A 20,070-nucleotide genomic window follows, 5' to 3' on the forward strand; every position below is an offset into this window, starting at 1 on the left:
CATTAGATGTTGAAATTACACTTGTACAATAAAAACATGGAATAAATTAATTACACACACGTGCAAACCTCTCCAAACACTGTAATGAAATACCAGCATACATTTGCTATTTAAAAATGCAATTACTTCTTTGACAGCTACCTTTATTGAAGCTTCTGGACAATGGAGGTGGTCTTTTTTCTTTTCTGCAATTCTCTGAGAATACTGCTTATATTCTTCCTTCATATCTGCTTCATATTGACGATACTTCAGTTTATATCTGTCTGTTGGGGATGGCAGATTCTCTGGTATCGTCTTCTGCTCCAAAACAGAATGCTAAAGCAAAGAGTAATCAATACAAAAGCCTCTGGTTGATCAATTGAATGAGAACAGCATTATTATAATTCCCATCCAGTATAACTTCTGAAACTTCTTGACACTATGCTTCACATCAAGAAAAAAAAAAGTAAATACGACTGCATATTCAGGCTTAATTTTCATTGAGTTCTTCATATTCTGCCATTTTTAATCTAAAAAGTACACAGCCAAAAGGTTTTACATCATTTTTAAAGAGAGAAGCCAAGATTCAGTGGTTCTGTCCTATAAGATAATGTTACAGATCACTAAAATGGGAATTCTGACATTTGATTTTGGATGGCTGAAAATGGGCTGATGCGTTTTTTCACCCAGAAGTTCTAACATTCTTGCACGGCAGATGCGTATTCGTACTGGGACTTCCTTCCCTAGAACAACATCAGCTGAAAAGGCTGTGAAGCCAGCTAAGTACCTTCCTAACTTTACATCCATTTCAGTGCTCTACACAATGGATGCTGGATCAGTAGAAACAGCAGCAATGACAGAAGGCCAAGACTCCATTCTTCTTTCTCTCCCTGAATAACTAACACCTTCGATGTTTAAGTGATATTCCTTCAATGCTAACAAAACTAAGAGGGACTTATCTACCATCTCTACTTGACACATCTCTTCTTGCAACACCAGTGTAAACAGTCCTGTTCTAGAAAACCACTTCTCAAAAACCCAAAATATTTATGTTCTTGAAAGGGCAGCTTTCTCTTTCAAAAGAGGATCCACATCCCTTCACTGGTTAATTCCTGAATGATGAGACTATATTTAAATTATTCTTCCAAAAGTGACCTATTTTGGGAAGATTTACTTACACGGTCTGTTATTGAAGAAGCTGGAATATGTCTTGCTAAAGGAATGCTCAGTCAGGGCCCCAGAAGCAAGCAATGCAGAAAGAAAGGCCGCTCAGAGGAATACATTAAAATATTTTAGAACTGCTTGAAAATCTTCTCCACAGAAAAGAAGGGTGGGGGGGGAAGTCAGGCAAAAAGAGAGAGAGAGAGGGAGAGCAAAAGAGGATAAGTGAACAGAAGATACATTCCTGCACGTTCAGCACATCAGTATTTAAGACATAATGAAGGCAGAAAGGAAGCAATAAGCGATAAAGGAAAGCAGAGAAGAAAAGGAGAAAGACCCTGAGAAACAAAGCCATACCAACCTTCTGTTAGCCTTCCTGCAGCTAGACAGAATTATATGTATGAACTTTATATTTAAAAAAAAAAAAAAAAAAAAAGGTAAAGCAAGCAGTGAAATTATAGGCATCCAGACCTAAAAAGAGTATAGCAACTCAGTTACATCTTAAGACATGCATAAATACCTATGTTGGGCACATAGATATTCTGAGTAGTAGCACATTCTTAGTCCATTATTTAAAAAAAAAACACTTAACCATTTCAGTTTTTATTTAAAAGCAAATTTTTTCCAAGTTGAGAAACCATTTGGTTATATATGGAAACACATAAAATGGTGATCTTGGCAGATTCCACTTGAGCTCCCGCCAATTTGGAGTCCTGCCATACAAGTCGCTATATTATTCATTTCAAGGGGCACGGGTTATGTACAAATTAATTAATAATTGTTTTTCCCTCTAGCTACACATCTGTTTTAAACACACTCATGAGAGTATTTCTTAGGTTTACATAAGTTAAATATTTTTGAAATAATGAATTTTTAAACAGTATATTTTCCAATTCTTCCAAAAAGAGATAACATTGATAAGTTAGGATATTTCCTGCACCCTAACCAAATAAAAACGTACTACTGCTAGTAAGATTTTTACCATTATTATGTAAGGTTCACGATTATGACAGAAAGTAATCATGTAGGTAGCATTCTTGAATTAATTTAAAGCTCTAGACATCTAATCTCTTGAATATATAGGGACTACAAACAGAAAACTACTATTTGTAGTACTTCAGCATTTTTCCTTTAATTATCACATTTGAAAAACTCAAAATACTGATGGATTGACAGCATATTAAAAATAGTCTCTCCAATAAGCTAGTTGCTGTCACACAAAAGAAGTTAAAACATACTACATTTTCAGACCATATACTATAGTACTCTGCTACTGAGTTGCTAATGTTATTTTGTCAGTGTATACTTTTTCAGCTACTTTACCTCTATTTTCTTCTGACAAGATTTTCTAGACACCTGTTTAAACTAAAGGAAAAGAGAAATTAAATATGTACCAATGATCAAATAAAAAATTGTCACATTCATTTTTTCAAATTTAGTTCAGATATAAGAGTTCAAAGGAAATTTTTTCCTGCATTCAGGGAACAACTGTAAGAAATGAGTAATTAAATTAACTATTAAACTTGTTATAGTGGATATTGATCCTGAACAGTGCTGTATTGTACTATAAACCACAATGTTAGCATCTAGACTACTGATTTTCCTTATAAAGCACCTAAGATTAGTGGTGATTAAGTTTCTTAGTCATCCAGGGAAAAAAAGAAATGCTGATATGTGATCAGGAAATTTTACAATAGAAGTGCTCTGACAAATCGAACATAATTCCGAAGTTAACATCACGGTTCTGTTTTAGAGACAAGAGACTTAAGAAAAACCCTATGAAATGGCTGCACATAACTCCAAAAGTCTCCTTTTCACCAAAAGTAACTATTCTTCCATACAAATAATAGTAACTGTTTGTAAACTTGGGTTTTTTCTTCAATCAGACACTTACTGACTACTATTGATCTTATCTTTATTATTTTTGTGTAAGTTCCACTTTGTTTAGAAATATCAACCAAAGTTACATGCTACCTCAAAAGTATTACATTTTTCGGTTGCTTTGACAAATTGTTAATAAAGCTAGCTATTAATATAGCTCTTCAAAAATAAGTACAATGAAACAGATGAGTGTATCAACCAGCAAAGAAGAGCTAAGGTGTTTAAGAAAATAGGATTTTTTAATTATTCTAGAGGTTTCTCAGTAAAAAGTACTTTTCCAAAAATATTTTGGACCAATAGCACTTTGAGACATGAGTTTAACCGAAAGAAATAGAGAACTTGTATAATAAAGCTAAGTATGCTTTTCTAAATTACTGCTAAGGGGGCATATTTTAAAGATATTTGTAGCAACAGACTGACCTGTTGAGCCTGATGATGCTGTGCATACGGCGTTTGTAATGACGTTCTCCAATCTGAAGATGAATCTAGAGGGCATGTATGAGGATAACTTCCACTGTATGGTATGTAAGAGTCCCCATCCTAAAATTACAGAAGGAAAAAAAAAAAAAAAAAGGACAAGTAATAGTAACTGTTTTATATTCAGAGTGATATTTTTATAAACTCCTGCAACACATGAATTCTAAAAACTATTCAGGACAGAATTAATTTATAATTACCTCTTCATCAGAATCTCCCAGACTCCCTAGATCTAGGCATGGCACCCTGCAGGAAGTTAAAATGATTTTAATAGCAATATGTTCTCTTATTTTTCAATTATAGTAAAAGCAAACTGCCTATTAGTTATTATTATTGGCTCCTTCACAAAAATTTTCCTGCTATGAACAGTTTCACTACAACTGGAGATGGCCTACTTGGCAAATCCCTATCAGCCCCTCTTGCTTCATCTCAGGAACTGGCCAGTGAGCTTGTCCTCTTCCCCAGCTGCAGAGTACCCTGGCAGCTGAAAAGGGCCCCTGCAAGGCCCTTCTTCACTCCCAACATGGCCATCCTGGCTTCTCTTCACTCCCCAACAGGAGCTACTGCAACAAGATCATAAATCAGGGATTCCTTATTCCTGTCTTCCACAGCAGGTCTGTGGCAATATCCCTCTATAATCAGTCCCCAGAGGGGCAACAGGGAAGAAACAGCTCCTTGGGATGCAAACCTTCCAAACTTTTTGGAAGAGATTAAGCAGAATGAAATACTGAAGTATAGCTGGCTTCACTGTGCTAAAGAAATTAAAACATCTCCCAATTCATCAAAGCATCTCTATGTCTTCTGCCTTTACTCCAGAATTATAACAAGATTACTTCTTGGAATAAGAAAGCTCCTTAATTTCCAGTCTTTTTTTATCAGAGAATGACTGACAGTACACAGAAATTGAAGTTCTTTGACTTCAATATGAACAATCCAAGGCCATGGTCACACATCCTTGTAAAATAACGTAGAGAGATACATTGGCTGTAAGGCATTTCAGTAAACAAAAACCCCTAAACTCTCAAACATGATCCTTGGAATAGCAGATGTTGCTTATCTGCCAAAGTCACTATAAGGTTTTAAATTTTACAGGCACTGCACAAAATTTCCCTTGGCTTGTAAAAACCCTTCACAACAGTTTCTCTGTAATTTTTACTGTAATACCTGCAAAGAAGGCTATAGTTAAAAAAACAAAAAAAGTTTTTCTCTTTTTTTGGCCTATTATATTAAAAATATTCAAGAAAGACTAGTTATAAATATGAAAGCCCTGAGTACAACTCTACCATTAAGCTCAAACAAATGTAAATCAACTTAATTCCAATGTAAATAATGCATCAAAAATTCTAGTCTAAATATAAATCATAGAAAACAAACCTATGATGATAAATTTCACGGAACGCCAAGTTGCATACCAATACAAATGCAAATGCACTGTGTTAATAATGCGCAATTACACAAACTGATCAGAAATAGAAGCAGACTTACTCTGGTGGGCGAGGACCATGATTAGCCCTTGTATCTGGTCTCCAGCCCTAAAAGAATGACACATTATTACATACCTACAGGGATCAGGATTAAAATACACAGTTGTCTCTTTCAACTTCCCCTGGAATATTTAAAATCAATGCCTCAAAGTATATGTCTGACATATACTTTGATGCTGACTGAGATGCTACCAACAAAAGGACAAAACAAAAACTTTTCATTGAAAGTTGATTCTTACAGTTCATGAGACTAAAAGACTGAATATTCATCATGACAGAAAGATTTCCAGCCATTAAAAATCCAGATAGCATCCATGTCAGCTGTTAATAATGCATTTAAAAAATCCATGTTCCTGAGACTTTGGACAATCACTGCTCACAAGGGTTTAGGTCACATGGTCCTTGTTTGTTGGGAACCAACCCCTCAGCCAACCCTTAAATCAAAACCACAATACCGACCGCCAGCTGGCTCATATGAAGCTAGCTCAGACTCCAAAGCAGCCCTCTTATTTGGAGTAACTGTATCATCTCAGCTTTAATGTAGCAGTACATGATGATGACTAGACAGCTTGTGGACTCACACTGTTTATTTTGCATGGCTGTGTACCACACAGATCTCCAAACCCAACTGAGCAAGAACATAGTAATAAGAAAAGACTCAAGCCAAAGCTCCATCTACCCCACTATGGCTTTCTGGAAACAGCCAACAGCAAATCCCTAGGGAAGACAGTTTGACTGGGGCAAGCACATAGCAACAATTCCCCCAACTGGCCTCCCAATCTGGTAAAAATTGTGGTTCAGGGATGTTCTGAACCAGGGCCAACATCTTTGTTTTCACACTCTTCAGCTCAGAGATCTCGGCATCACAGTCTGAACTGAGCAGACATGCTACTTCGGCAGTGCCCTAACACCCTTCGAAATTTGAGAGCAAGTCACAGAACTGTAACTCCTTTCCTGCCACACACCCTTGTAGCCTGCTCCAGAAAAAGTAGTTCACAGTTCAGCAACACTACCCTCTAGTGCCTTCAAAAAAGGGTATTCAGGTTTAGAAAAAGGAAAAAAGCTTCTCTTCAGTAAGGTCGCACGTAATAAACACCACCACCTTGTGGTCAAATATGTAAAAAACCGTTAAGAGATCTAACACAATTTAGTCTTATTCTTAAGACTAAATGCAATGCATCAAATCACATGTATGTAATTTTTCTGTACCATTTCAACTGCGAGAAGATAAAGAACATACCACATTCTAAATGTTAAAGTCTTAATGTAATTCCTTTTCCAGAAGTCATCGAATCAGGAAGAACACAAACAAAAATCATCCTGAAGACTGTCCACATGTACCAGGTAAAGCATAAAGTTTCAACCTAATTTTAATCTATGTTTTATTTTTGCAAGCCACCAAGAATCAGATGGACTAGGGAGTCTAAATTTAGAAACTGAAGGGCATGAGAAAGAGAAGAATAAAAGGGGTGAGAGATTAGAGAAAAATGGACTTTTTTTTTTTTCTTTTCCCACCTACACTAAATGGCCTAAACGCTCTTGTTGTATACAGGTATTTCATTCTCAAAAGACTGGCTAAAGGTAACTTTATAAAATTGATGTGTTATCATTTACAAAAGGTCCTTTTTTATTCCAAATCAAACAAAAAAAGGAAAACAGCAACTTGGCAGTCAAACTCCAAAAATTCCTCATGTGGTCAACCAACAAATAAGGAAGTTAAATGGGTGTTTGGGGGCTGAGGGAAGATTACCAATTAACTTTACATCATGGGCATAAAGTACACAGTATCTGTGAGAAAAATCAACTGTTATTAAAAATATTAATATTTACCTTAGCTATAATAAAAACAATGGCCCTCAGAATCCAAGATCGTATTTTTACTAATCAGGCTTTCAAAAGTTAGGCTGAAAGTTTCTGCTACAGTGATCTGTGAGGGTTGCACACCTAACTTATCTCAAAACATAGACTACTAGGAATACCTGGAAAACAAAATTCCCCTTCATAATGAATGCAGAGCACTGAGATTCATTCTACACATCAACCTGAAGTCATGCCTTTTGAAATTATGTTTTGGGAGTTTTACTTTCTTCTTGTCTTGCAAAACAAAAAAATAGACACACCCGTTACCAGTTTCACCAACAGCCTGAGACAGCACACAGAACAGGTTTAAGCCTCTGCTGCACTTAATTGCAAGTGCTAGTTTGTTCCCGAGTTCTCCACATCCTAGCTAAGCACCCAGAACATCAGTTATTTTAGGACAGCTGTTTTTATTGGAAATTCTCTCCTTCACTTGAGAAGCTGTCATACTGAACTATAACTTTCTGACAAAAATACTTTCTTTAAAAGTTTTCTTCTCTACAGCATGTATTATGACCTCAAACTAAAAACTTTCTAAAGTATGATTAAAATGTTTGTAAAAACATCAAAATAAGGAAGGAAAACAACCACAAGCCTTCCATTAACATACCTGACATTTCTTCCCCATCGATGACAGCTGAGTCTGCCTTTGAGGGGATGCAGCAACTCCTTTAACTTCCAAATCCATGCAAATTCAATGACAGCTTTCAGAATAAACTGAAAAACAGAAAAAGCAATTAAGAAAATAAAGTATTTTTAATATAATTACTTCTGCAAATAAGCATTATTGCATTAGAAAGAATGTGAATGTGACAGTACCAATAATGTGGGTATTGTCTCCAGCAATCTATGAAATGTTGCTGGGCTCCCTTTTTCACCGCCTCTTAATTTCAATCTTTCCTTACTAATGCTTAACTAGATTCCTATTCAAATTTACCTCTTTGCCTTAACTCCCTCTTTCCCTCATGCTTCTCTTGCTACCTTCTCATAACAGCATTACTGATTTCCTACCCGTTGGTAACATCTGACCTTTTTTACTCCTCACTTACAGCTGCTGCCTGGCTCTCAACTGCACCATGCGCTGGGACGAAGTATTTTCAGGAAGACATAAGGGCCCTCCTGGTGCACAGCTGGCCTCCAAGAGCTCCAGAGCGACATTTTATCAGTATGCAATCTCCTGCTCTGGTGGTTTCTCCTTCTGCCCAGACAGTTTTGAATCAAAAGCCTATCCTTTATTTCCCAGAAATCAGATGCTCCATTTTCAAATCACCATCCACAGAAGCTGACTCCATTGGTACCTACTGAGCAGGTTTTAACTCCCAAGCATCACAGAATCACAGAATCGCACAGGTTGGAAAAGACCTTTAAGATCATTGAGTCCAACCGTAAACCTAACACTACCAAGTCCACCACTATACCAACCATGTCCATAAGCACCTCATCCAAACGTCTTTTAAATACTTCCAGGGATGGCGACTCAACCACTTCCCTGGGCAGCCTGTTCCAATGCTGGACAAGCCTCTCAGTGAAGTAAAATTTCCTGATATCCAGTCTAAACCTCCCCTGGCGCAACTTGAGGCCATTTCCTCTCGTCCTGTCACTTGTTACCTGGGTGAAGAGACCGACCCCCACCTCTCTACAACCTCCTTTCAGGCAGTTGTAGAGAGCAACAAGGTTTCCCCTGAGCCTCCTTGTCCCCAGGCTAAACAACCCCAGTTCCCTCAGCCGCTCCTCATCAGACTTAGGCTCCTATCTTTTCCTTTACCAAGCAGAAGCACAGCTGTAAGGCCTACTCGGAGACGGCCACACAGCTGCTGACCGGCAGGACAGCCTTACAGCCATACCCGCTTCCCCAGAGCACTTTAAATGAAGAGCTGCTGCCTCCGCACGACCTCAAGGCTCCTACTGAAACGTAGCATCCTCCCGACTGAAGGCACAGAGGGAAGAGCGCGCTGTTGCATTCAGCCGTTAACACACTGAAATAACTTTATCATAAAGAGCAATGGTGTAAGAGATGAAATAAACATCATGGGCTCAGACAGCTCCACGGAAACGCCGTATTTTCCCGGGAGCGCACTGGGGCAGGGCCCAGGAGAGGCCTGGGGCCCGCGCAAGGCGGCTCCCGGAGGGGTCTCACCGTAGGGGCGCGCCAGGCTGACGGAAAGGGCCCGCCCCGGTGCGTCTCCATGGTAACCGCGCCCCGCCGAGCGCCCTCCCCGGCCGCCCCCGCTGTCACGGCTGCCGCCGCCTGCGGGGCTGAGGCGGCTCCCGCCCGCGCCCTACCTGCCCGCCGGCGGCCGCCCGCGTCCCGCCGCACCGCCCCTGCCTCCGCCCGCCTTGGGGCCTTGCCCGATACAGCAGCGCGCAGGGGCCAATCTGAGCCAGGCTGCGCACGGAAGTTTCGCAAGATACCGCCTCAGCCGAGCGGGGAAGACGAATCCCCCGTTCCTCCTGAGGAAGTGCCCTGTTCGGGGGCGGCTGCGTGCTCGAACATCTCTCCCTGCGCTCACCTGCAAGTCTGTCACCGGAGGCGACAGGGCTGCTCCCCGGCCTGGCGGGGACGGGGCGGCTGCCAGCCGGCCCTGGCGGACAGCCGACAGGAAAGCGGGGCACAGCAATTGCCTCTCCTGGGCACTTAGGCATTGCACAGGTCTGTGTCCTCAACTAACCCACGCAGCTGAAATCAGGGACTTCAAAACAGCAGCAGAAGGGCTCACGGTGAACGCTTGTAGCCCTGGGTCAGAAATACAGCAATTACCCCCAAGTAGCTCAAAGCCTTACGGACAAAGGCTTCAAGTAGCAACCGCATCCACAGACTAGTGAAGGTGAAAGCCAGGGCACCGATGATTCAAACACTGCCCAAGGCAGTGAAATCCTGCGGGTAAGAAGGTCACCAGCAACAGTGGCAGGACCTAGAAGGCAGCAATACTGACCTGCATCCACACCAGTTCCCACAGTAGAACGAGCGATGGAGCCACAAACAGCAAACACCATGGCAGTGCAGCACGCCTGGTTCCCATTCCTTCATTCCTTCTGATCAAAGGCTTTGAAATTAGTTTCAGTTCACTTTAATTAGACTTTATTAGTTATCTCAGAGGATAGCCTCTATGCAGTTATGATTTTTTTAAACAGTTCCAGTTGTCCTGAATGACCAGACCTATGCCACTTATTTTTAAAAATCAAATTGTGTCCAAGTACCTGTTCCAATTCATCTGTTCTGTCTTGGGGAAAAAATCTGTAACCTCTTGAAAAACCCTGGCTTTTTGGTCAATCAGTTTTCCAAAGCTGGGCAAAATCTCACTTATTGCAAAACTAATAATACGCTGACACTAAGGATGTATTTCTGGATGCTACTTCCAAGCCTGCATGATACATTTTTAGAAGCAAAGACGTACCATGTTTCTACACACGAATGAACAATTCATTCCATTTCAGTGAGTGACACAGTAATAGTTTTGGTCCCTTTAACTACGGTACATTTCCTGCACAAAACCAAATCCCAGTGTTATCTTTCTGTAAGAAAAAAGATGGCAAAAGAGTTCAGGTGTTATAACTGGCCTACTTAAAAGCTATGCAATTATAAAACAGAAAATTGAACAGCATTGTACTGTCAGACCTACCTCTTATGTAATTCCTGTCATTAAAGGGTGGCTGTTTCATAGGCATGCGCATTAAGCGAATAAAGAATTAGTAGAAAATAAAGGTCTGGACAAAAATGATTCTGGCAAAGGCAAAAAATGCTTTTCTAAACACTGACCTAAAAAAGCCACTACTGAGTTGGCCTAACATATTGAAGAAAGAAACCCCCAAGCCCCACCGTTCTTGAATTATATGTAGCAACCCACCTGTTAATACTGACGTAAGAAAAAGTGTATTACCAGGCCAGATTCTATAGCATTAAAATACATATGAAGCAGGGATACTAGTACTAATGGGCATCAATCAGTTGTTAGGCAGCGGCTGAGTTTAACCAGTGACAGGTGGGGAAGAAATTAAGCCTAATGCATTAAGGCTTAAATTGACATACAAAACTATACATCACTCCTGAGGAGACAGCAAACTGAGACATAATTATTTTAAAATAGTGTCTGTGGCTAAATTTCTCTCTCTAAATAAAGAAACTTGTCTATGAATGCATCTCTAAGACTTAACCTGCACTGCTTTTCATTCCCCGCCCCTAAAGAAAGCTTTCCAGAGAGCTAAATTCATCAGTGCATGCTCTTTAATGAACTCAAGAAAGTCACAGTTCAAGTGGCACCATGCTTACTAGTTAGAAAACATTTATGAAACATCTATTCTTTACAGTCTTAATTACAAGATATTCCAATATTTTAGTGAAGCATCAGATATGATTACAGTGCATTATATACAGAGTACAGAAATATTTTTATAGAAAAAATAAATAGAAAAAAATATGTAAACATCCTGAGTGAAATTCTGCTGCCACTGAAGTCAGTTACAGAACCGTCACAGATATGAGCACAGGCAGTATTTCACCCCTCTTTTAAAGCATATAGCAGTGCACATAACTTCATTCAAAACCGTTTAAAGTGCATACAACATTGTAAAAAAAAAAAATTCATAAGCTTTTGAAAGTTTTACGTATGCAGATTTCATTCATATCTATTACGTCTCCTCAATTCCATCTCTTCTGATTCAAAAGCATCTTTCTTTATCATTTCTTGGTCTTCTACCACATCTGGCTCAAACTGATGTACTTCACATATATCATATAATTCATGCTCTTCTATTTGGTAATCATTATCAACATCCTCAAGCAAATCTTCATTGCTGTCATCTTCTCTGTCATCTATTTCTTTCTCTTGAGAATGTTCAGCAAATGACTGAATGAGGTCTTCAAGTTTCTCATTACAAATGTGGCTGACATCTTATAATTCACCAAAAAAAATCAAAATGAAAGTTTAAATTACTAGAAAGGCTCCAAATTTCATGGTCAGTTTAGAAGTAGAATATTTCTTTTTCATTTGTTTTCCTCTCTTTTATTAAGACTCAACTAATGCAAAAATTCCCCAAATTTGTAGTGAACCATTCATAAGATTTAAGATTTCTCTTGGACTATTATGCACTTCTTGGAAGTCTCCAGCTGAAGCTAATATACAATTTGCTGTTTAGTATATTATGCAAGCATTACCCCCAGCCTCAGAGGTCCCTGTCTGGGAATCCTCAGACTACAGGTAGTCCGATACTAACAGACCGCTCAAAAACTCACATTCAAGAAGCCCGTTTTAACAAAGCAGAACATGACTGTGTGGTCTATCCTAGTTCAATGTCTTTTAGCACTTATTCTGAAAAAAATAATGATATATAAAAAATTTGAAATTAGATACACCTCAAAGAGGAAGAATGGTACTCCTCCAGAATAAAATTAATTCCACACACATTACCTAAGATGCAGGAGCTAAATGTTATTATAGTGAGGTCTGTTTACTCTTTTAAACTACTTAGTTATCTATCCTACTGGAAATCAAAGTACCTTTCATCTTGTTTTCTGATTTATCCAATCCACTTTCCTTCATCAGTCGTCTAATTGATTGGAGCTGTGTCATTATTTCATCTTTCTGCTCACAAGCTAAAGCATTAACACTAGGAAAAAAGATGTCAACAGCTGAAAGACTACTTTGGAAGTGAGTGCTTGATACTAATTCACAAGATTGCAATATTTCCTTCAGTGGATAAATACCATAGTTAAGTTAGCAACACGTTTAGGTCAAGCTTTTATTTGAGAACTGTCCCTTGAGAAGTGGGGAGCCCATCACTTACACCTACTGAACAATCTAGTCACTGAATTCTAACACTGGAGCCCCAATGGCCAAGGTTGAGTAATGACTACTGAAACAATTATCCAAAGTAATTTTATTTTGAGGACAACAATGCCTAATACAGAACTTTACAGTTTAGAGGCTTTTCTCATTTATTTCAGATTTTGTTTACTCTCTCCCCTCCCCATCACTACTAGAAACTTTTTAGGTAAATTGGTCAGTGAATTTGCTGTTTAATAGTTTCAGCACATATTACATGCAGAAGTACACTAAATGAACAACCATGAAACTCTGCATGTTTTAAACTAGGCTTCATGAAGGATGCCAGTCTACACAAAATGGACTGTATGAATACTTTTATTTCCAGTAGATGGATAAGGCCCTAGCTTCTTAAAGAAAGAACATCTCTAAAACTACAAGGAGGTTATATTACTTATTCCTTTGTTTTACACTACCAGAAATAAGTTATGTTTCCCCAAAACACATGCAATCACTTAACAGGTTCCTTTCAAAATGCAAAAATAAGCAGCTATACCTTAATAACTAGTTTTGTCTTCTAATGATATCAGAAGGAAGAAACTCATTCTGCTACCAGAAATGTAATTCCCAGAAGGGCTTTCAAATGCTACTGAGCTTAAGCAATTTTCAGTATTACTCTCCTTGGTTCACATTAAAGTTTAAGTTGTTAAGCTATAGTAACTTCATCATAAGTCTGAGCTTTTACATTTATGTTTGGTGAACAAGACATGGGAGGTGTCTGTGAAAAGACTGCAAATGGCAGAAAAGGTGTTACCTGCAAAAGGCTACAGAAACAATAAGTAATTAAAGAAGGTTCCAAAACACTGTTCCCTACTTATACATAATGAACATTCTAAGAACTCTTTGTTAACGTTTTGGAGAATTTCAATTTACAGAAAACAATACTAACTGAGATGTTTCAGAAACACTCACCAGTTTGACAGTGGATCCAGCTGAGTCAATAAAGAATTTAACATTTTCTCTGTCTGTGCTAGATGTTGCTCCAGTTCTAAAAGCTGATGCTCTAACAAAACACAAAAGCAAAAAAAAGAGGGAGGCAAGGGGAGGAGGAGAGAGGGGGAGGAAGGGAGCAGGGGGGCAGGAGAGCGAGAACATTGTAACAAATTTATTTACAATACCAAAAGGACATTAATTTCTATTTTTGGTTGGGCAGATTCAAAAACAGGAAGGTTTTTTTTCCTCTATAAAATTCTAGAATATGAAAAGGGAGTGGTGGGAGTAAGAACAGAAGTCCTTCTCATCCAATAACCTGTCTCCAATAGTGTCCAACAGAGGATGTCTTGGTAGAAACTGAGTGACAATGTGGCTCTCACCTTCCCAGCCTCAAAAACTATGCAGTTCCAAGACTTCCTGAAGAGTAAGTCATGTATTTATACTTAATATATTGTCACGAATTTGCCTACTCACACCTTGCAAATATATTCAACACTTAATGCACTAGAGTTGAGAGGAATAACTCCACCTAAAATACTATTAAACTTTGAAGAAAGAAGAATGCAACACACCAGGATGGTGAGTAGGCAGTGTAGCAAATCATTTCTGAACCTGATTACAGATCTGGTGTACAGGGACACCAAAAGAGGCTGCTAGTTGTTTAATTAACTAAAAATGAGTCTACACAAGGGGCAAAAAAAGTATCAAACAGCTCAACTTTGATGCGTCACAACTTTTTCTCCAAAGGAAAGCCCACTTCTTGGCAGTACAGAATAGACTGAATCACAGTCAAGAGTACTCTTCTGTAACATGAAGAAAACAATGGTATCATTTATTCTGTCCGTTCTATAAACAATTAATGTTTTGACAGGTCTCTAATTTGGCCCAGAAATTCAACAGTCTCTATAATTGTTTATCCATACTGTTCCACTATCAATACAGTTCAACCCTATATCCTTTTAAAATAACCTATTAATTCTAAAGATTATTATATCCTATTTAAACATCCTATTCTACTGAAGAAAACTGAACAGGTCTTAAGTGAGAAAAACATCAGACATTAAAAGGCAGAGAATCATACTATATTACTATTGCTGTTTTAAAGAATATTACCATCTGGAGTTTTCAAACAAACCTCTAACAAGCATTTCAAATATATAGAATAACAAAGTGGTTTTTGTAGGTTCCTAACTGCACTTCAGTAACTTAAAAGACTGTTCTCGTTTAGATAGACTGCATCAATGAAAATACGTAGCTTTGTTCCAGCAGCAAATACGCATTTCTGGTGAACATATGCATTCTGAATGGGTACCTTACCTGTTTCCTTTGCCTTCTCTTCTGTACTTTTTTCCTTTTTGGAGAGATTTTCTTCATGTGACTTCATCTTTAATAAATACAATCGTGTTAAAAGACTTCGTCACTATTTGTATATTAAAAATAAAAATGCATTTAGACATTTACTGAAAGTAAATAGCAACCACAAAAATGTGCTCTATTAATGAAACTTTTTTCCTGCCATGCCTTCTTTCTATCTGTCCTGGTTTCAGCTGAGATAGAGTTAATTTTCTTTATAGTGGCTGGCATGGGGCTATGTTTTGGATTTGTGCTGAAAACAGTGTTGATAATACAGAGATGTTTTAGTCGTTGCTGCACTAGTCAAGGACTTTTCAGCTTCCTATGCTCTGCCAGGTGCAGAAGAAGCTGGGAGGGAGCGCAGCCAGGATAGTTGATCCAAACTGACCAAAGGGCTATTCCATACTATATGATGTCATGCTCAGTATATACAGCTGGGGAAGAAGAAGGAAGGAGGGACATTCAGAGTGATGGCGTTTGTCTTCCCAAGTAACTGTTACACGTGATGGAGCCCTGCTTTCCTGGAGATGGCTGAACACCTGCCTGCCCCTGGGAAGTAGTGAATGAATTCCTTGCTTTGCTTTGCTTGCGTGCGCGGCTTTTGCTTTACCTATTAAACGGTCTTTATCTCAACCCTCGAGTTTTCTTACTTTTGCTCTTCCGAATCTCTCCCCCATCCCACCGGGGGGGAGTGAGCGAGCGGCTGTGTGGGGCTTCGTTGCCAGCTGGGGCTAAACCACGACACTATCTTAAGCTAACACTTCTGATTTTAAGCAATGACAACATGACTGACAGAAGTGGTAAAAGAAAGCAGTTGCTATTTCAACTCCAGTTTTCAAAAATGAACACAAGGAACCTTCTAGGCTACTGGATTTACCTCCTACCATTAACTAGAAGGTAAAACTTCTTTCTTAAAGTAATAAAGATGCTATTATAAAAATATTTACATTTCAATCCCACAAGCACAAGTGCAAAGAGTTGTAACACCCAAAATATTGGTTTTATGATGTTTAAATCTTACAACCTAATTAAATTTATTTTTGAAACCAAACTGGTCAGCCTCTACGTTCAGCTTGCTAAGCTGTTGTATTCTTCTCACAGAGGAGATTATATGAAACTGACTATGGAAATGAAGATGCTGTCTCCAGTCCTGTTTAAGTTTTTTTCTCCCTGAGCAACAATGTTCCAGGTGCACTCTGAGCATTGCAAGTGCTGTAATCTCTCTTACTATAAATAATACATACCAAGACTGACATTTAAAAAAAACCCAAACAACTGATTATGTGTTCTCAATTTACTAATGGTAGAAAAGGTATCACATTTCATGGATAAAAGCCTATGTTTCAGCTATGTAACCAGATGAGAAGTCCAAATGAAAGGTCTAGACTACTTGCTATTTTATCTAGTTGCTAATCTAAGACTATTACTCTGCAGGAGTCACCTATCTCCTTCCCATACTCAATCTCATTCTGAAGAATGAAAAGGAAGTGAAATACTGATGAGGCTTTAAGTTACAGCCTCAGGTAGCAGCACAATTTAGGTTCTCAGATTCTTATTTGAGGTCAGGGGTGGGGGGTGGGGGGGAAGTTGGGGGGGTGGTACAATTCTCACTTCTTTAAGTGTCTAAAAAAAGATAAGTCAGAAGCCTTCATAAGGAAGAATCAGATATGCTATAATTCTAACTTTGCGGCTCACATTCAAAGTCAAACCAAGCAAGAAATAGCTTTCGGACAACCATATACACGGGCTCAGAACTGGGGGGGGGGGAGGGGGGAACACGAAAATTACATTTCCTTCTAGTTTCAATAATTTAATGCTTTTCTTATGGCTTACCTTAAGAAATTTGTATGCTGCAAATACTCCCACTCCAAGAGCATACAATGGCATGAGGGTGAATGCTAAGTCTCTACCATTTCCTCTTGTTCTCTCACTCTTTATCTCTTTTTCCATTGCATTTCTCATCTGCTGAATACTCTGGTAAGTATTACTGTCAGAATTTCCTGGATTCAGGTGAACTTGATGAACTGTCTGAGGACTACCTTAAAAAAATTGAGAGAAAGAAGACAACGTTAGAAAGGAAATTAAGAGTCCAACTAGTCTCACAACTGTAATTAAATTGTTTTCTTCTTGTGTGATCATCTTTGTTCATCACTCTCCCAAGATGGTATGGTCAGCCCCACATCCAAATAAAGTTACAAAAAAAAAAAATTTTAAAATCACTCTTTCATTAATAGAATGGAAAGCTAAATCTAGGTAGCAAAGACTCTCAAACAAAGTTTATTTTTCCTCTGTAACAAAGAAGGGGGTCAAGTAGAAAAGCAATTGCCTAGTCCCAGAAAAAAAAAAAGTTTTGTTGAAATACACATGCTGTGTCGCTGCTTTCATTATTTTGACAGTAAATTCAGTGTTATGTGGATATTCCCACAGGCTTAGAAGTGCTTCACCTCTGCAAATCAAATATTTAGCAGGAAAAGATTACACAATAGCAAAGAGATGCAACCTTGGAAGTCTGAAGTATTTTGCATGTAATTTGCCTGCCAGAACAGGGAGCAGATGGAAGAACAGCCAGTGTCATTGCTCGACTTAGGAATTAGGTTATTTGGTAGTTAAACCCGGGGTTCATGGGACATGCACATGAGAAACAGTGCTATCAGCTAAAGAATACAGATGCTTGCAGAGACAGACAGCAGGTGATTGGGGTATATGAAGTTTTACACTGATGTCTCAAATGACTGCCTAGACTTATACTTTCAAATCCCTTTGAACATTTAGTTCGTCATAATTTAATATATCAGAACTGAGTATGGGTAAAACAAGATTCACATTCTATAAAAACTCCTAAACAAAAGACCATTATGCAAATCACCCCTTGACAATTAATACAGAAACAGTGGCATTTCAAGAATTTACAGTAACATAACTCGAAGGTGCCAGAGCCAGCCACAATCAGGTAGAGAAAAAAATTAACATGTTACGATTCCCAGTGAAATAACCATTTGGCTACAGCTTCTTCCAAATACAAGAGAAAAAGGAATCTAATTCTGCTAACCTAAGCTGGTACTTTGTGATAAGAGATCTCGAACCGTGTTTTAGAATTGTCTAAAATGAGTTAGCCAGAAAAGCTTTTCAGACTTCCACAGATGACCCTGACTGTAGCGACATTTACTACCAGCTCTGCAATCAAGTCGTGCCAGGCATTACTGCGAGTTCTTCCACATGTCATTGATCAGTTTGCAACATGCACATTTGGAGTAGACCTTTTATCTATATATTTGCTCACTGGAACTTGAAACAGAACTGGACAGTTACACAAAAAATTAAATGCCCTAGCTGATACAAGTAGAACTCAAGCTACCTTACTCATATAATGCAGGTTCAGGTAGATGTTCTCCTTTCAACATAAGTATGTTTAGACTTACTAAAACTGCACTAACTAATCTGGAAATAACGTTTTATCTTACATATAGTTTTCTTCTTTCCAGAATGGTTCCCATTGATTACTAGTTTTAAGTTTGCACTCACTCTTTTTTCCTTACTTTCAGTTCTATTTGTTTTTAATGTAAATGTGGAGATTTACTAAAATACCTAATAGCACAGATTAAAAAATTTCCACAGGTCATACAAATAAGAATGTGGTCAAGGGAAACAACACCTTCCTGTCACAGAGGAGGGATGTTGGATCCTAATGAAGTCCAGTGTCCTGCACGAAGTTTATCCCACAGAAGAAACAGCAGAGTGAGTTACCGGCCAAACAGGAGAAAAGAAGAACCCAGACAGGTGAGAACAGCACATCTGCCTGAAATTTATTTTACACAGTGCTGGGCCAATACATCAGTAGAATCAGAGGCATGTGAAGGGTTGCTTTTTTTAAGGTTTAGTTTTAAAAGAATTTGATCTATAGGAAATGACAGCTACCATACGAATTAAAAGTAGTCAAGCAAAGCAGGGCAGGCTAGTGCTTATGAAGCACAGTAAGTTCGACATCAGCTGGGAAGAACATGGTAGCAGCTCAAGCCTCACTTTTTCTGCCTCCTGGGGAAAAGCAGAGACACATAATTTGGAGGATTACAGCACCTATCTATCTTTTAGTTTACAATGCCTTGGAAGGCATCATCAATGAATCACAAAGCTACCTCACGAAAGCAGGCTTTTTGTTATTTTCCAAAACGAAAGCGGACCTTTGGACCTTGAGCTAAATCCTCAGCTGACATACATTGACATAGCTTAACATACATTTATACCACTCAAGCTTTAACAAGCAGTAAGCCCTCTAGCTCATCCAGTGGTATCTTTTCTAAACAAGCATCTTGGACTCTTTCCAATACGCTACCTGAAAAATCTCATACGACTCCGTGCTAATGTTTACTAACAGTAACACTTGGCTTCCTTATTGCAATTCTAACATGCGCAGTGAATTTTTTCCTCTCTCTGACACCTCACAGCCACTCATCTGTCAGAGCAACTGTGACCCTGCAGGCATTATTCATTAAACTGCCCTGATAAGATACGCTTCCAATAACAGGGTGTTACCTGCATTTAAAAGTAATTTTCTTAAGACGACACAGACAAAAATCAAAGCGTAGTGAACTAGAAAAGCAGAACACAAGGGGGCGAGTGGGGGGGAGGTTAAGACGAGGAGGCGAGAGCAGACAGGCCAGCGCGGAGCCGCTTGACAAGGAAGGCCTCCCCCTTCACAGGCCGTGTAAAACACCCAGCGCCTCCCGCCAGACGAAGGCGAGCCGAGGCACAGCCCTCTCCATTCCCGGGGGCTCCCCTCAAGCCCGCCCGAGACAGGGGCCGGCTCCGAGCAGCTCCCGCACGGAACCCCAACCGCAGCGCGGTCTCGGGCACCGCCACGGCTCCTACCTCTGCGGTGCTGACGGGGATCGTAATGGCCGGGGCCGGCCTTGCCGCCCCGCGGAGAGCGGCCGGCCCGCCCGCCTCCTCCCCCGAACATCCTGGGCATGACGACGAAGACACAGAGCACCAGCACCGCCGAGACCACCACCTGCTGCACCGCCGACAGCACCATGGCCGCCGCCGAGCCGGCCCCGCCGCCCTCCTGCCAACGAGCCACCGCCCAGCGCGAAGGAGAGGCGCCCGCGCCGCTGCCGCTCCCCTCCCGG

The 20,070-nt window shown here is 39.6% G+C and overlaps 2 protein-coding genes across 7 annotated transcripts in view; both read right to left on the bottom strand.

The window, feature by feature from the left end:
- Positions 1 to 9,225, bottom strand: part of CAPS2 (calcyphosine 2) — a 31,578-nt gene extending 22,353 nt beyond the window's left edge. For 4 of the 6 annotated variants that reach the window (XM_072863765.1, XM_072863745.1, XM_072863726.1 and 1 more), the window contains exons 1-7: positions 9,123 to 9,225; positions 7,450 to 7,556; positions 4,984 to 5,030; positions 3,699 to 3,744; positions 3,442 to 3,561; positions 2,464 to 2,505; positions 142 to 315 (exon numbers count right to left, since the gene is read on the bottom strand). In XM_072863765.1, the coding sequence (XP_072719866.1) occupies positions 142 to 315; positions 2,464 to 2,505; positions 3,442 to 3,561; positions 3,699 to 3,744; positions 4,984 to 5,030; positions 7,450 to 7,527 (507 nt within the window). In that variant the 5' untranslated portion in view covers positions 7,528 to 7,556; positions 9,123 to 9,225. The remainder of the gene's footprint in view (positions 1 to 141; positions 316 to 2,463; positions 2,506 to 3,441; positions 3,562 to 3,698; positions 3,745 to 4,983; positions 5,031 to 7,449; positions 7,557 to 9,122) is intronic. The other 2 variants (XM_072863755.1, XM_072863735.1) reach the window with 1 other exon arrangement.
- Positions 9,226 to 11,040: 1,815 nt separating this feature from the next.
- On the bottom strand, positions 11,041 to 20,066 carry CCDC107 (coiled-coil domain containing 107). Its single transcript, XM_072863774.1, has 6 exons — positions 19,811 to 20,066; positions 16,778 to 16,983; positions 14,909 to 14,975; positions 13,571 to 13,661; positions 12,334 to 12,443; positions 11,041 to 11,727 (listed from the first exon to the last, which is right to left on the bottom strand). Exons 1-6 carry the CDS (start codon positions 19,974 to 19,976, stop codon positions 11,453 to 11,455), a joined length of 915 nt encoding a protein of 304 aa, XP_072719875.1. The 5' UTR covers positions 19,977 to 20,066; the 3' UTR covers positions 11,041 to 11,452.
- Between the last annotated feature and the right edge of the window lie 4 nt (positions 20,067 to 20,070).

The sequence above is a fragment of the Ciconia boyciana genome, chromosome 1, assembly GCF_034638445.1.
Source record: "Ciconia boyciana chromosome 1, ASM3463844v1, whole genome shotgun sequence".
Lineage (NCBI taxonomy): Eukaryota > Metazoa > Chordata > Aves > Ciconiiformes > Ciconiidae > Ciconia > Ciconia boyciana.